At 43.7% G+C, this 16,098-nt stretch overlaps 1 protein-coding gene across 1 annotated transcript in view; it reads right to left on the bottom strand.

The window, feature by feature from the left end:
* Nucleotides 1-16,098, bottom strand: part of Adamtsl3 (ADAMTS like 3) — a 272,928-nt gene that overhangs the window by 158,434 nt on the left and 98,396 nt on the right. Inside the window, 1 exon segment of the mRNA XM_055623245.1 lies at nucleotides 2,810-2,855. Within this exon segment, the coding sequence (XP_055479220.1) occupies nucleotides 2,810-2,855 (46 nt within the window).

Raw genomic sequence — 16,098 nt, 5'->3', positions numbered from 1 at the left:
TGTTATTTATTTAAGAGCATGTGTATGTGTGTGTCCACAGAGGTCAGAGGTGGTGTTGTGGTCCCCGGAGCTAGAGTTACAGGCAACTGTGAGCTTTTTAACACATGTTCTGGAAACCAAACTCCAGTTCCTCTGAAAGAGCACCGAGTGTTCTCAACCACTGGGCCATTGGAGCTACAGGATGTGGCTCTTACACAGAGGAGAAGCAATAGCGGTGGAAAGAAGAGAATGCCTCCAAGAGAAACAACAAATCAGCAACTGTTAGGAATTAGCCACTCGTGGGCTCTAAGGCTTGAAAGAAGGACCCCACAAGGGCCATGTCTAGTGTCACCTTTTCTGGAAACCATCAGAAAGCCCACCGTGCACGGCTGATGGTGCTCATAAAAAAGTTGCCCATGTTGCAAAAATGTTCCTGCCAAGTTGTAACCTGCTGCACCGTTTTGAGGACACTCCCCTTTGATTCTTCCAGCTCTGCCTTTAATTCCATAAACCCCGTACTAAGAAAACCTGAACCAATGAATCCGGGTATCAGAACTCCTGGCCGGCATGCGTGACTTCTGAAAACTCATGTTTGCTCTGATAGACTCCTCATAAGGATAATTCGCTCCCAACTCCAGGGTCCCAGCCCTGGCTGTAAGGATCTATGCTGAATGCCAACCAAAGCTTATGTTTAAAGACTGAAATTGCTTAGGAGTCACCGTGCTGCTCACAGACATTCTGTTCCCTCATCTTCAGCCAAAAGCCCCAACTCTTTTGACAGGGAACCCAGGAGCCCCTAAACCACAGCCTTATCTCTTGGAGAGGACACTGTGACCCCATACCCTGTTCTACTCTCCCTCAGCTGCCACCGGAAGGATGGTTGGCCTACTGCATGAGATCTGTGGGTTCTGAAAGTATTTCCTATGGCCCCATGCTTCTGAACAAAAGACATCGATTGCTTCCTTAGCCAGTGATTTATTTTTTTTTTTGGGGGGGGGTAAGCTTTTATGTGGGAATGCCCTCCTCAATATGGAGGACCCACCTGAACAAGGAACAGAATGAATACAGATGGGCACAGAGGACTTCATGTCAGAGACTCCAAGTCAGAGACCTGGCTCCCATTGCTTTTCATCTGTTTCCTTCCCTGCTTTTCCCTCGCCTGGCTTCGCTGACTATTCAGGTGTCTGCCATTGGCCCAGGTCTTGTCCTACAGCAACTGTTAGGCTTGTGGGATATTGCAAGCTGCTGTGCTTTTTATCCCTGCTGTCTCAAGCATGATCTCATCTCCCAACAGAACTGGAGATACTGCTGAGCTTCTCTTTAAGAGAACAGTGGCATCTCCCTCGGAAGAGCTCCCCAGAGCCCCAGAAGTCCATCTGAGCCCTGTCATTTCGATTTGACGATATTTTGCTGAAGATGAAGATGTTTGAAATGTAAACAATTGATTGCGTTTACTAATTTTTCATGCTTGATGTCTGTACCGTGCCCATGTGCAAACCAAAGAGCGAGTGCGCATGTCTTCGTGTGTGCATGTGTGAATGGGCACGTGTGGGTGCATATGTCCACATGTATGCATGGAGGCCAGGGGAAATCTTGGCTGTTATCCTCAAGAATGCCACTGCCTATATAGCAGGACTCTCTGGACCTGCCAGCGGTTAAATAAAGACACAGAGACATATCAATACTAATAAAAGTTTAGGCACTACCGCTGGGCAAAGCCTCAGCTGTCTCATACAAATTAACCCGAAGAATCCTGGCCTGCATTCTGCCAAGTGGCTGCTCCTTACCTCTCTCTCTCACAGTCCTGCTATGTCTGTCCCTTCCTGCCTCTCATTCTTCTCCAAGAGACCCTCTCTCAGCCCAGAAGTCCTGCTACCTACTGGCCATCAGATTTTTATGAAGCCAATCAACAGGTGAAGAAGGACGGGTGTTTACAAACAATGATGCCAGTGATGAGTCACAACAAGCCAAAGTCGGCCAGTTCTTCGCTCTCTCCTGGTGCAGCAACTGACATTCGAATGCAGAGACAACTCGCACACAGCACACAAAAAGTTATCCCCACAACGGACCTCCTCTGAGATGGGGTCTGTCATTAGCCTGGAGTTTACCAATTAGACTAAGATGGCTGGTCTGTGAGCCCCAAGGCTCCCCCTGTCTTTGTCTCCCCAGGGCTGGGATTACGAGCTTACCACCACGCCTGGAATTTTCACATGGGTTCTGGGCTCATTCTCAGGTCCCCATGTTTGCAAGACAAACTCTTTACCAACTGAACTACCTCCCAACTCTTAATTCTGCTTTTTATAATTGCAAAGCAAAATATTCTAATACTTTTTGGTGTTGACTAATGTAACAAACAGGAAGGGCTGTATAAATCCTTCTGTGTGACCTTCTGTGTCACCTAGCCCTGCCCACAGGGGGCACAACGGGCAGTTTGCAGCAGTGGAAACACCATTAGGCCACTTCCCGTCTGCAGTCTTTCTTTGGGGGTCCTCAGCCTCAGTCCCGCTTCACATGCCTGTGAGTTCCCAGACCCTGTGGAGGAGGCTTGAAGAGATACTGACACACAGGCACTCGGGCCTTGAAGGACCCTGAAACTCTTGTATTCACCACTTCTAGGGATGGAGGCATAATCACATACTTAGACATTCTACCATAAATGTGAAATGGACTAAACAGAGCACTGAGAGCGGAAGATACTTATGTACAAAGGCCGTCATCAACAAAACCAGTGTTTAAAAGTAACAGAAGGGCTCTCAAGACACTATTGGTTTCACAGTACACGTTAAACACTCTAGGCTTTAATTAGATGACACAGTCTTCTCAGACTTACATGATTGCTGCATGTCTTGTATCTGATGTTCTGTCCTTCACAGTTCCTAAAGGAGGAAGGAAACAATAGTTTTTATAGAGGTGGCACACATTGAAATGATGCAAAGACAAGGTACTAGTTGCCTACAAAAATTTTAATAGTGTGTACTATTGCAATGATTCAAAATGTAAACTCTGAAGAAACAAACTTCCAACGACCAGAAAACCAAACAACAACAACAAAAACCTCAAGGAGGTGTTTATAAATTAGAGAGTGAATTCTTTAGGGAATGATATACCGATCAAGTAGCTTTTCTTCTTATCCTGGTCTATATAATCTTTGAAATAATGGTGTGTGTGTGTGTGTTCCAAAGAAATCTACAAATGCTTCTCTACATTATTTATTCTGTGATGATTATTTTTTTATATTATTGGATCTGATACACTTTTGTTGTTGTTGTTTTGTTTGTTTTATCTTTTGAAAAAGCATCTTTGCCCTTTATCCCTGGGCTGGCTTGGAACTGGCTCTGTGGCCCAGTTCATGCTCTAACTCACCAAGTACTGGAATTTCAGGACTGCGCCACCATGCCCAGCTCACCCATATGCTCTTTAATACTGATTCTCACTTTCCTTTCTTTGCTGTCCTTAAACTCTCTCTGTTTACCCTTCATGCCATCTTTGCTTTATTCATTCATTTGTTCCTTTGTTTGTTTGTTTGTTTATTTGGTTGGTTGGTTGGTTTTCGGCAAGGCTACGTAGCCCTGGCTGGCCTTTAACTTACGACGGTCCTCCTGTCTCTGCCTCCACAGTGCTGGGATGACAGGCATAGGTCATCATGCTCAGCTAGCCTTAAACATGTGTCCGCTTACTTCACGCACCTCTAGGGAACCTCCCTCCTTGGTTGGATCTAGAAGGTTTCGTGAAAATCAAGTTTTGGCGTGAAAACAACAGGGTTATGGTTGCCTCCAAAGCTGTGACCCCTTATGCTTCTAAATGCTTAGGTTTGAAGACAGACCATAAACCCGCTAGTTGTTCCTCCTGAGCCTGTGGTCTAGAACATCTTCCCACCTTACAGTCACGGGCTGGATGAACCTTCGTACTCTGTGAACCTCCCTATTTTTTCACTTGTCGTGAGTCTATGTGGTGCTTCGGATAGGAATCGCTCCCCATAGACTCATGAACAGGAAAGCTTGGCCCATAGGGAGTGGCACTATTAGGGAGCGTGGCCTTGCTGGAGGAAGTGTGTCACCGTTAGGGGCTGGCTTTGAGGTCTCCTACGTTCAAACCCTCCCCAGTGTGGCACACTGTCAATTCTGCTGCCTGCAGATCAAGATGTAGAACTCTTAGCTCCTTCTCCATCATGTCCGCCTGCATGGCACTGCCCTTCCGGCCATGACAACAATGGCCTAGCCCTCCAAAACTGTAAGCCAGCCCCCAATTAAATGTTTTCCTTTATAAGAGTTGCCGTGGCCAGGGTGTCCCTCCACAGCCTTAGAAACCCTGTCTAAGACAGCGGGATGCCATATTTTAAAGATTCAAGAAGCACCAAGCTGGGAGGCTGGCAGGAAAGCCGTGCTGGGCTGGGGGGCTGCATTCTTCTGGAGAACCACAGCAGCCTGGTGTAGAAGGCCATTCACTTGCCAGGCTTATGTCATTTTTCTTTTCATGTGGATGACTGAACAAAATAAACAACAGAGTGAAAGGGTGATTTCAGATACTCTTAATTTTAGGGAGGGAGGTGGCTGTGAGACCAGGGAAGTGACATCCAAACACTTTCTGTGGCATGCCAATTTAGAAACCTAAAAACTTATAGTCCACTTGGAATTTATTCTTTCTTTGGACTGATATCCTCTGATATTTTCTGTTGGCTATTTATTACATTTTAAGATACATTTTTACTACAGTTTATTTTTATTTTACTTAATCAGTGTTCTCAATTTCAAGGAGAACGACAAGTTGAAGGGAAACAGCTCAAGAGAAAATCCAAATTGATAGAAACACCAGTAAATAAAAACCCCTGGAGCACACATGGAACAGCAGTTACTTTGAAAGTGATTTTAAAATTTGGAAGTGTTTTTCACGCTAACTTTAATAATTATTTCATTTTACCTATTTAAACTTAAAAAAAAAATGATTTGAAGCAGAAATTTAAACTAAAAGAAAAAGAAAGCCGAGTTGTCTCATGGCTTTGTCTCGAGTCAGCTCTGTAGGGTTCATAGCCAAAGTCCACACCCAACTGCCACCCATTGTGTTCAAGGGCCACTTGTGCAAACACTGAGCCCCAAGCTTGTAAACCTGAAACCCCAGTGCATCTCTCCCATTGATTCCACTCCAAGTTCCTCAAAGTGACAACAGAAAGCAAGACATTTATTCCAAGAATTCTCAAAATAATAAATCACTATGTTAGACTTCCTTCTTCATCCACAAACCCTGTGGTAAACTCACTGTGGACGGAGATGTAGGTATAAAGATACAAGGGCATTAGTCCTCGGTTTGCTTTATAAATTAGCCATCTGGCTGCCATTTTTAGCATTTTGCTTCATGTCCTCCGACCTAACACACCCTCAGCCCACAGGCCGGCCGCTATTGATGTGGCCTGCTTTGGTTACAATTTAGTCGGAAAATGAATGACTACTTTATGAAGCAAGCATAAAATGAAATGCAAGTTATTTTAAAGTTAAGGACATCAGAGTCCTAATTCCCCAAGCAGGAACTTGCCAGCTTATTCTGGAAATAATTCCTTTGGCCCAAAGCAATCGAGCTGCAAAAAAAAATATTACTTGTGTGTTTTTAATACCACTATAATTAGCATATGAAAGAGCTGATGGTTATCAGGAGTATATGAAAATTCAAGAGCACTGTTTCACAATTATGGATTCTCCACCCATTACAACATTCATAGCACCCTAGAACCAAAGATTTTTAAAGTCTAAATTTATGAATATCTAAAAAACATGTTGCTGTCACATGAGAATACATTAAAAACATTAATAAAATTTCCATGGAGTTTATAGTACTATAATTTATTATATTCACTTGGTGATATATTGACTCAAACATTGTGTCATAAAGGCTGAGAAACATATGTTTTGAAGAATAAAAATATATTCATTTTAAAATAGTAGTCAAGCTGAACCTGTGGTTCCTGTAGCTGGCACTCGGCCAGAAGATCAAGTCACGGGTTCCTGAGGAGAAGACATTCTGATTGGTGCCTGGTTTGTAGCACAAAAGAACTGACTGCAATATTTACGTGTAACCAAGCTCTGAAATAACTCCATCCACAGAGAACTAAGTAAGTGAAATGGCTGCACTCTACTCTTCCCTTGAATCCTTCATTTGAAGGAGCACACTGATAAGAGAAACCACTGGGATGGTCTCTAAAAGCCTGGGGATGGCCGCCTGGTTGGCTTTTGTATATAATCACCTCCATCCTCCTCTTCCAAGAAAAACCAACCACAAGTTCTCAAGATTTATGAAGTCTTAATCAGTCTCCGTAGGTCGTCAAGGAGAGCTGATAAGCCTTCCAAGGGAAGTGGGTTTCCTACTTAAAATCTGAGTTGCAGTGGGAATCGTAATACTGAGCCGAGAGTAAATAAGACTGGTGAGAGACCAAATGATGGAGAGCAAGTTTGCTTGCATTTTCTAGGCCCTCTGCAAATATACATTAGCTGCTTAGCTTGAAGGTTTTGTAGGACTCCTAACAGTGAGAGCAGAGGTGTCTCTGACCCTTTTGGCTGCTCTTGGGACCCTTTTACTCCTGCTGGGTTGTCTCATCCAGCCTCGATATGAGGGTTTGTGCCTAGTTTTATTGCATCTTGTTATGCCTTGTTAAGTTGATATCCCTGGCCGCCCTGCTACTCTCTGAAGGGAAAGAGAGGAACAATGGATCTGGGAGAGAGGGGAGGTGGGGTGGGGGACTGGGAGAAGTGGAGGGAGGGAAGGCTATGGTCAGGATGTATTATATGAGAGAAGAAAATATTTGAAAAAATTTAATTTCTAAATAAATATAAATAAATAAATAAATAAAACCCCACTGCCCTTCTCTCATATGAATCCAGTTCAGTGTAAGTGCAAGAAGATGACATTACTGTCCCTTTTTGGTTATGGAGCAACGGATGTGTCACAGGTTTGTCAGGCCTAGAGCCAAGTTGGTAGGAGAAAATACACTGCCATCTTTTTACCTGCTGGAAACCCCAGAGGACAAGCTGTTAGCTCAGTTTGACTTCATATACAATACATATATGTAATACATAATTCTGTACATAGATGCACATGTTTTATACACATGCATACATGCAAAGTTTAGGCTCTTACACTTGTTAAAATCAGATGAGTTCAGGGAGACAAAAGATTCAGACGCTCACAGGCTTCACAGCCCATTTCAGAAATAGGAGGAAATTAGTGTATAAACAGACTCAGGAACACTAGTCTTGTGTGTGTGTGTGTGTGTGTGTGTGTGTGTGCGTGCACATTAGTGCGTGCATGTACAAGTACACACATGTGCCTGTGCATAAACATGAGTGCACACGCAAATGGAAGTTCAAAGTTGACTTTGGATCTTGGAATTCATCCTCGGTTGCTCTTCTATCTTATTAACTGAGGCAGTCTCTCGAACCCAGAGCTCACTGATTTGGCCAGTTTCACTAGCCAAATCACTCTAGGGATCCTCTGTCTCTGCCTTCAGAAGTTGGGAGAGAGAGGACATGGGGAGAGACTAGGCAGAGCAGAGGGAGAGGAGGCTGCGGTTGGGATGTATTGTGTAAGAAGAGAATAATTTTTTGTACGAGCAGTAACAGCAGGGTACATCCACCCGGCATCTACAGGGATTCTGGGGATCTGAACTCCAGTCCACAGGCTTGCTTGGCAAACACTCTAACCACTAAGCCATTTCAGAGGCCGTGGGCATTATTTGGGAGAGTCTCCATGTTCACAAATGTAATTCAACTTATGTCGTGTCACTATGGTGATCTAAATTGTAGCTATAAATAAATGTCAATGTTTTCTTTACAACTCAGGCTCTTATGCTTGCTAAAGAATTTATACTACCCAGAAAACATAACAGTGTTCATCTACACTATTTCAAGCTTCACATTTTATAGATAGACTTTATTTCACTTGGAATTTATTATTTGTATGGACTGATACACTCTAATACTTTTCCATTGAATATTGTCCTTTCTTTTTTTTTCCTGCACTAATTTCTTTATTTGTCAATAGGATTAGTAATAAATCATCAATATTGAATGATATACTATGATGATAACATTTAAAAAGTGATACCTAAGAAGGTCTAATTCATTCAACTATAAGAATTACTGTATTTCTTCCTTTTTAAATTAGAGGGAGACATATATACATTTTCTACATATTTATCAAGTATGTTAATAATATAGATATTAGTAATTCTCAGAATTATTTGAAATAATTAAGTGACTCACTTTTCTCATAGATTGGTAACGTACATGATTCAAGAATAACCTCATAATGAGGTACAGAGCTAGACAGAAAATTCTCAATAGAGGAATATCAAATGGCAGAGAAACACTTAAAGAAATATTCAACGTCCTTAGCTATCAGGACAACCCTGAGATTTCACCTTATACCTATCAAATCAAAATGACCCTGAGATTTCACCTTATACCCATCAGAATGGCTAAGATCAAAATCTCAAGTGACAATACATGCTCCAGAGGATGTGGAGAAAGGGGGACCCTCCTCCATTGCTGGTGGGAATGTAAACTTGTACAACCACTTTGGAAATAAATCTGGTGCTGTCTCAGACAATTAGGAATAGAGCTTCCTCAAGATTCAGCTATACCACTCCTAAGCATTTTTCCAAAAGATGCTCAAGTATACAAAAAGGACATTTGCTCAACCATGTTTGGTGGCAGCTTTATTTGTAACAGCCAGAAGCTGGAAACAACCCAGATGCCCCTCAGTTGAGGAATGAATACAGAAATTGTGATACATTTACACAATAGAATACTACTCATCAATTAAAAACAAGGAAATCATGAAATTTTCAGGCAAATGGTGGGAACTGGAAAAGATCATCCTGAGTGAGGTGTTCCAGCAGCAGAAAGACACACAGGATACATACTCACTCATAAGTGGATATTAGACATATAATATAGGATAAACATACTAAAATCTGTACACCTGAAGAAACTAATCAAGGAGGACAATGGCTAAGATGTTCAATCCTCATTCAGAAAGGCAAAGAGGAGGAAGAGGGAGAAAACAGGGAACAGGAGAGCAGCCCATTACAGAGGGCCTCTGAAAGACTCTGCCCTGCATTGTATCAAAGCAGATGCTGAGACTCATAGCCAAATTTTGGGCAGAGTGCAGGAAATCTTATGAAAGAAATGGGAAATAGTAAGACCTGGAAAGGACAGGAGCTCCACAAAGAGAGCAACAGATCCAAAAAATCTGGGCCCAGGGGTCTTTTCTGAGACTGATACTCCAGCCAAGGACCACTCATGGAGATAACTTAGAACCCCTGCTCAGATGTAGCCCATGGCAGTTCAGAGTCCAAGTGGGTTCCCTAGTAATGGGAACAGGGACTGTCTCTGACATGAACTCAGTGGCTGGCTCTTTGATCACCTCCCCCTGAAGTGGGAGCAGCCTTACCAGGCCACAGTGAAAGACAATGTACCAAGTCCTGATGAGACCTGATAGACTAGGAATACTGTCCTTTCAATTTAAAAGTTTTTACTACAATTTATTTATGAATTATTTTGATATGACTCAACCAATTTTCTTAATATTAATGATCTCAAATGATTCTGAATTTTAAAGAGCCATTTGTAGTCCTGCGGTGAGAAATCCTGTCACCACAGTATCTGCAGGACACACCAGCATGGACTGTGGGCATATGCACCTTCTGCCAGCCACAGCAGATTGCCCTCTAAGGTGGCACACCAGCTCCCCATCACTGCTTGAGGAGGAACGGGGGGAAGGGGTGTTCTCACTGTCATACATTCAGGTCGATAATTTGGCATTTTAAGACTTCACAAATTTTCCCAACCTAGAGAACATGAGATGACTCTCATTCTCCCTCTTTTAATTTCACTTTTTATGGACCATTTGTGAATTTCATACCATGGACCCCAATCCCATTCATCTCCCTATCCCTTCATGCCTGCCCTCCACCCTTGCAACCTCCCCCCTCAAAAGTAAAAGAAAAAAAAATCTCATTGTGGAGCTATACTGTGTCGTGGTGTGTTCCACAGTGTGCCCTTTTGTCCACACATCTTCATTTGCAAATGTTCACTGCAAGGAGCCGTCAACCTGGTTCAAGGCCTCTGGCTTCTGCTACACTATCAATGCCGTATCCTCATGGAGACTCCTCTCAGATATCCGGCTGTTGCCCTGTGTCACGGAGATCTGTAGGTTTGGGTCTGCCGGACCAGCCCCTTTACTCATTCTATCAGTTCACAAATGGGGGAATGTTGGAGTGGGCCAGCTCCCTGGATCTAGGCCCGGGTAGTAGCTGAGCTTGTTGGAGCACCAGACTTCCCACTCTCATGCCCTCAGGCCTGCTCTCATGCACCAGGGCCAGCTCTGTTGTGTTGCCCAGGAGAGGTACAGGGCCTGCTCTCCTGAGTGCGACAGCAGATGAGGGGCAGGGCCAGCTCTTCTGTTGTCATGACCTGTGTCTCACAGGGGGACGGGGAGGGGCAGCTTTCCCACATGCTTGCAGGTGGTGAGGGGCAAGATAGGGAAGGCATCTGTACCTCACCCTTGCTACCACATGGCAAATGAATGGTAGGGCCAGCTCTCCCATGCCCTCTGGGCCAGCTTACCCACGTATGTACACACACACACATACACATACACATACACACACACACACACCGAAGAAGACCAACAGAGCCAACAAATCTGGGCCCAAGTGGTTCTGCAGAGACTGATGCACCAACCTCGGACCATGCTTGGAGAGGAGCTAGAGCCCCTGCTCAGATGTAGCTGATGGGCAGCTCAGTCTCCATGTGGGTCCCCTAGTACGAAGAGCAGAAGCTGTCTCTGACATGGACTCTGTCGCCTGTTCATTGATCACTCCCCACGGCAGAGCAGCCTTGCCAGGCCACAGAGGAAGAGGATCCAGGCAGTCCTGGTGAGACTTGATAAGCTAGGGTCAGATGGAAGGGGAAGAGGAATAGGGGTAAGACAGAGAGAGGGTAGGACTGGGAGGAGATGAGGGAGAAGGGTTACAATTGGGATGTAAAGTAAATAAATTATAAAAATGTTTAAAAAGAGAAACATCTTGGCTGCTGTACCTGTGGCTGTTGTTAATGCTTCCTCCTGGGTTTTGCACTTTGGCATTGCAAACTTGAATTACACATGCTCTGTTAATAGCAATCTCTCTCCAGATCCCTCACCACTGCCAGGCACATCAGGGTCACTTTTTGCAATTGGCAAGTACTCATGGTGCACGGTATTGGGTTCCAAAAGAACATTTTTCTACTAGTACATAATGGACTTTGAACATGTCCATGCTCTGTACGCCATCCTCTTCCTTTCTCATCCATCACATCCCCCTGTTTGTGTCCTTCATTTCCCTAGACAGTTTCTGTCATGTCATGCATGTAGACATAATTTATGTACCAGTGTAAAATCTAGGATACACACATGAGAGAAAACACATGATATTTGTCTTTTGAGTATGACTTAATTCGATTAACGTGATAAACTCCAGTTGCATTCACATTCCTGAAAATGACATAATTTTGTTCTTTATGGCTGAATAAAATTCCATCATTCGTATATATAATATGTGTGTTTAGATATCGATGTATATGTATGTGTTTGTGTGTATATGCATATATATTCATGTATCTCATATTACCCGTGCCTCTGTTAACAAGAAGATCCCATAGCTCAGCCATGGTGGAGAACAAGGGCACCTTTATGTTAACTCTCCATCACAAGCTTCCAGTCTGTGGGCTACGTGCATTCAGCCTCCTTAATACACACAATGTAAGTGGTCCAACATACGTGTGCACGGGAAACTCCTGGGGGAACAGTAGTTCCCATGCTCTACGGTGGAATTTTTTCCCATCTGTAAGCAAGACCAACATATTTAAATTCCTTAGGCTGGTATACAGAACCTGTTTGGTAAGGGTGTGAACCACAAAGATTCTTCCTTTAGGCTACAGCTGCAGGTCCTGAGCTGCGTGCACCTCATGTACTCTCAAGGCGTGGCCGTCCATATTTACCTAGGAATTAAACCTCTGTAAACTGGGTTCCCACCTCCACCACCGGGACAGACAGACAGAGAATCGGCCACACACTAACTGTGCTGCCCTTCAGTTTTCCCTTTGGGTTCCCCTTAATTTCTTATTGGTTCAGCTTTAATTTTAAAAGCATGCACGTCAAATTTACCTGGAATTTCTTGGGAGAGGTCAAACGAAACTCCGGGTAAAATTGCTGTGAATCACGTGCTTTTGTAAGAAATATCTCACTCGGAGTTTTGTCTACTGCTCACTCAGTTTCTCTTACGGGTGACTTTCTCTTAAGCAAGTCTAGCCCAGGGACACACCCAGGTCCTTGTCATTCAGACAAGGTTACAGGACACTTCTGTCGCCACAGGGATCCTGCAAGCCTCCTTGGGTAGCTGTGTCCCACCCCCTCCTCACCTCTCACCCCACCACGTGGCAATTACTAATCTGTTCTCCACTTCTAAAAAGTTTAGTCGTTTCAAGGATATTACATGAGCAGACTGACGCAGTACACAGTCTTTGGAGACATGCTTTCTAAACGCCACCTTAACTCCCAGAGATGTGTCCCGTGGATGTGGCCCAGGACAGCCTGCCCACGCTCCAGTAGGCGGCTCACAAACTATTGCCCTCTCACAGACTAGGAGCCCTAAGTGGACTCAGCGGGTTTAAAAAGACTTCATTATGAAAGAAGTGGGAAAGAGTAAGATCTGGAGAGGACAGGAACTCCACAAGGAGAGCAACAGAACCAAAAATTTTGAGCACAGGGGTCTTTCCAGAGACTCCTACACCAACCAAGTACCATGCATGGAGATAACCTAGAACCCCTGCACAGAGGTAGCCTATGGCAGTTCAGTGTCCAAGTGGGTTCCATAGTAATGGGAAGAGGGACTGCCTCTGACATAATCTGATTGGCCTGCTCTTTGATCACCTTCCCCTGAGGCAGGAGCAGCCTTACCAGGCCACAGAAGAAGACAATGCAGCCACTCCTGATGTGACCTGATAGACTAGGATCAGAAGGAAGGAGAGGAGGACCTCCCCTATCAGTGGACTTGGGGAAGAAGGGGGAGGGAAGGTAGGATTAGGAGGGGAGGAGGGAGGGGCTTATGAGGGGATACAAAGTGAATAAAGTATAATTAATAAAATAAATAAAATAAAAAGACTTCATTAGGTTGGGAGGGAAAAAGTGGCATGTGATGGGAGGAGCCGGAGCGGGGAAGCGCAGGGAGGATCTGATTAAAATACACTATATTCATGTATGGAATTTTCAAACAATGAAAAAAAAAAGATGTGGGCGCTCAAGCGATGGATGACTCAGTAATTTAAAACACTTGCTGCTCTTTCAGAGGAACAGAGTTCAAATCTCAGCATCCAGCTCACTACCACCCATAGCACTAGCTTCAGGGGATCTAACACCCTTGTCTTGTCCTCTGAGGGCATCAGTATAAATGCACACACACACACACCCCACAAATAAATAACAAAATAAATCTTTAATAATGAGCCACAAAAAAGAGCATGTTTTAGCTCCAGAGTTAGTCTGGAATGTGAGATAACTGAACACCAACACATGCACATGAAAAAAGGGGGGTCATGTAAGACCCCAGATTTCTGCCATATTTGTTTCATAAATAATGGGCTCAGATGGGCCTTCTGTGAAAAGTCAGAGCAATGTAAAAATAAAATACCCAAGATCTCCATAACCCTTAAAGAGGTCTCTAACATGAAAAATGATAATAGAACAACCAAGCACACTGGAAAACAGCCCCGTGGAAGGAGCTGACACCATGCAAGAAGGAGGGAGCACCCTGCCGAAGTCTGTCCTTGCCCCAGAGGTAAACAGAATCTGAGACAGAATACTTAAAAAGAATTTCAAGAAGCAAAAGTTGAGAGAGAGAAAGAGAAAGAAAGAGAGAGCTTTCCCAAGAAGCAGAGCAAATGAAGAAAAATCTGTATGGATAGGAGTTTTGACCATGACAAGTAAGCATAAAAATAAATAAATGAAAATAAAGAATTAATCATGAAAGAAGTGACTTGAAGGCAGGTGTCTTTTCTACCGAAAACCTCACCAAGACACAGTGGCTCTTCTACGTGTTTAGTGAGGAGGGAAGAATGGAATTTGAATGACATCAGGAAACAGTGTAGCAATACCTACTGATTTCTCAGGGAAAATTACACGTAGACCATCACATACGTGGGGGGAATTATCATGCAAGTTCATAACTAAAATAAAGACCATTTTAGGTACCCAGGAATCTCTCGAAGGAGGAAGTACTTCATAAAACATGAGAGGGATGGCTGTCGGCACTGGACCAGCCTAAGAGCGGGGCACTGGAGGAGACACTGAGCCGCCCTCCCACTCCACCCATGTCATCCGTGGCTGAAGTTTTACCACTGAGAAATTCAGATGCAGGGAGTTATCCCCTTCAGTTTGATGCTCACTGGTGACCCTGCTGATCCAGTGCTCACACTGATGGTCCTGCCTCAACGAATTGGGTCTCAGAACAGAAGTAAAAGCTTTCAATCTGAGAAAGGGAGTGGCAGGGAGGACAGGATCTTGATGAGGACGGAGGGAGGTCAGAGCCAGGGGAAAGATCTTCGGGATACCCCCTGAAGAGTTTGTCATGGCTCTCTTACTGTTGGTTAATGGGTAAGTCATACCCAAGAACCTGAAGGGCTGAGAGACCAGCTGTTAGAGACAACTTTGAGCACTTGTTCACCTTTGCTTACATGAGAGACCAGATATCCTAAGTAGCACATATCAAGGGAACAGAAAGCAAGAGAGCTCGAGGGGACCTGGGGTCAGAGCTGGGCAGTTGCCTAGGAAAATTCACCAAGGTGCTCCTAGGAGTTAGCTTTAAGCACCTGCCAAGCCAAAAGAACACTGTCCCCTGCTCACAACAGTGTGGTCCTTTAGCTCTCCTGCCCAAACCTTCCCTTCTGAACAGGGGGAGCAAAGGCAGAAACCGAGTAATGCTTTCCTTATCTCCACATAGTCCACTCAGGACAAAGAAACCACAGACCTGCACATGTCCTGAGATGCATCACGTGGCAAGATGAGTTTCCAGGCAAGACCGAAACCATTTTAAATGAATCAAGACAATATAAATAGGTAAATGCTTTGGTTCCGTGATGAGATGAAAACTTAATATATTTTCTAAACTCTTTTTAACAAACCAAGCCGAGGATATATTGTTTTAAAGAAGACAATGGAACAAATACCACTTCCTTGCCATTCTAGCTATCATTAATTTCAAACTATTCATATTCCTCAGATTTGGGGATTATTCAGAGACGGCTAAGCTGTGCTTTCCCCCATCAATTTCAGGGTGACGACAAAGGAACTTATCCTTTACCTAAGAAATCACTGCCTTCCCTCTTTTTCTTCACAGGCACGTGGTCCTCTAGTGGCAATTCCTCGCAGAATATATATATACATACATATATATGTATATGATATATATGTCCTATTGTAAGATACTCCTATTATAAGACACCCCATTCTTCTGCATATTTCAATGTATTTAGATTGGAGGAGCCTTGATTTCTCCACAGGTTATGAAAAAAAAATATCAATCATTCACTAGACTAATCCTGGATTCTTTTCAGCTCTGCAGCAACATGTCCTGGACTGTCTTGAGGAAAGTGAAGAACATACTTAGTCACCTGCCTACTATGCCATAAAGTGATGATCTTCATGAACCCAAAACTGAGCAGAGTAAAAATGCTCCCTTTGCATTTCTTCTGGGCAGCTGGAGATAGAGAATCAGCAAAATTTTCTGCTTTACTCTTTCACCCAGTAGCATCCCACATCTAAAGATGACCGCCATGATCTAGGAGTCTCTCGTCTGGGACTGGAAGATGATGTTTCCATCAACCCGAGGCTTTGCCTACGAACCTAAGAACATTGGTAAGAACCAGTGTTTAAACTCTCTGATGAGTCACAGCCTCGTAGAAAGCAAGAAACTTGTGGCTATTTAAAAATATGGCTGATCTCACATATTAGCAAATTATTTAGTATAAATGAAACTAAGAAGTGAGAGCAGAACGGTATTACCTTTTTTATAAGAATTTTTAAAATGTGTGTGTGCAC

The sequence above is a fragment of the Psammomys obesus genome, unplaced genomic scaffold (assembly GCF_907164565.1).
Source record: "Psammomys obesus unplaced genomic scaffold, mPsaObe1.curated_primary_1811, whole genome shotgun sequence".
NCBI classification, from domain to species: domain Eukaryota; kingdom Metazoa; phylum Chordata; class Mammalia; order Rodentia; family Muridae; genus Psammomys; species Psammomys obesus.
Note: the sequence above shows the minus strand (reverse complement) of the source record. Positions and strands in the feature narration are given on the sequence as shown.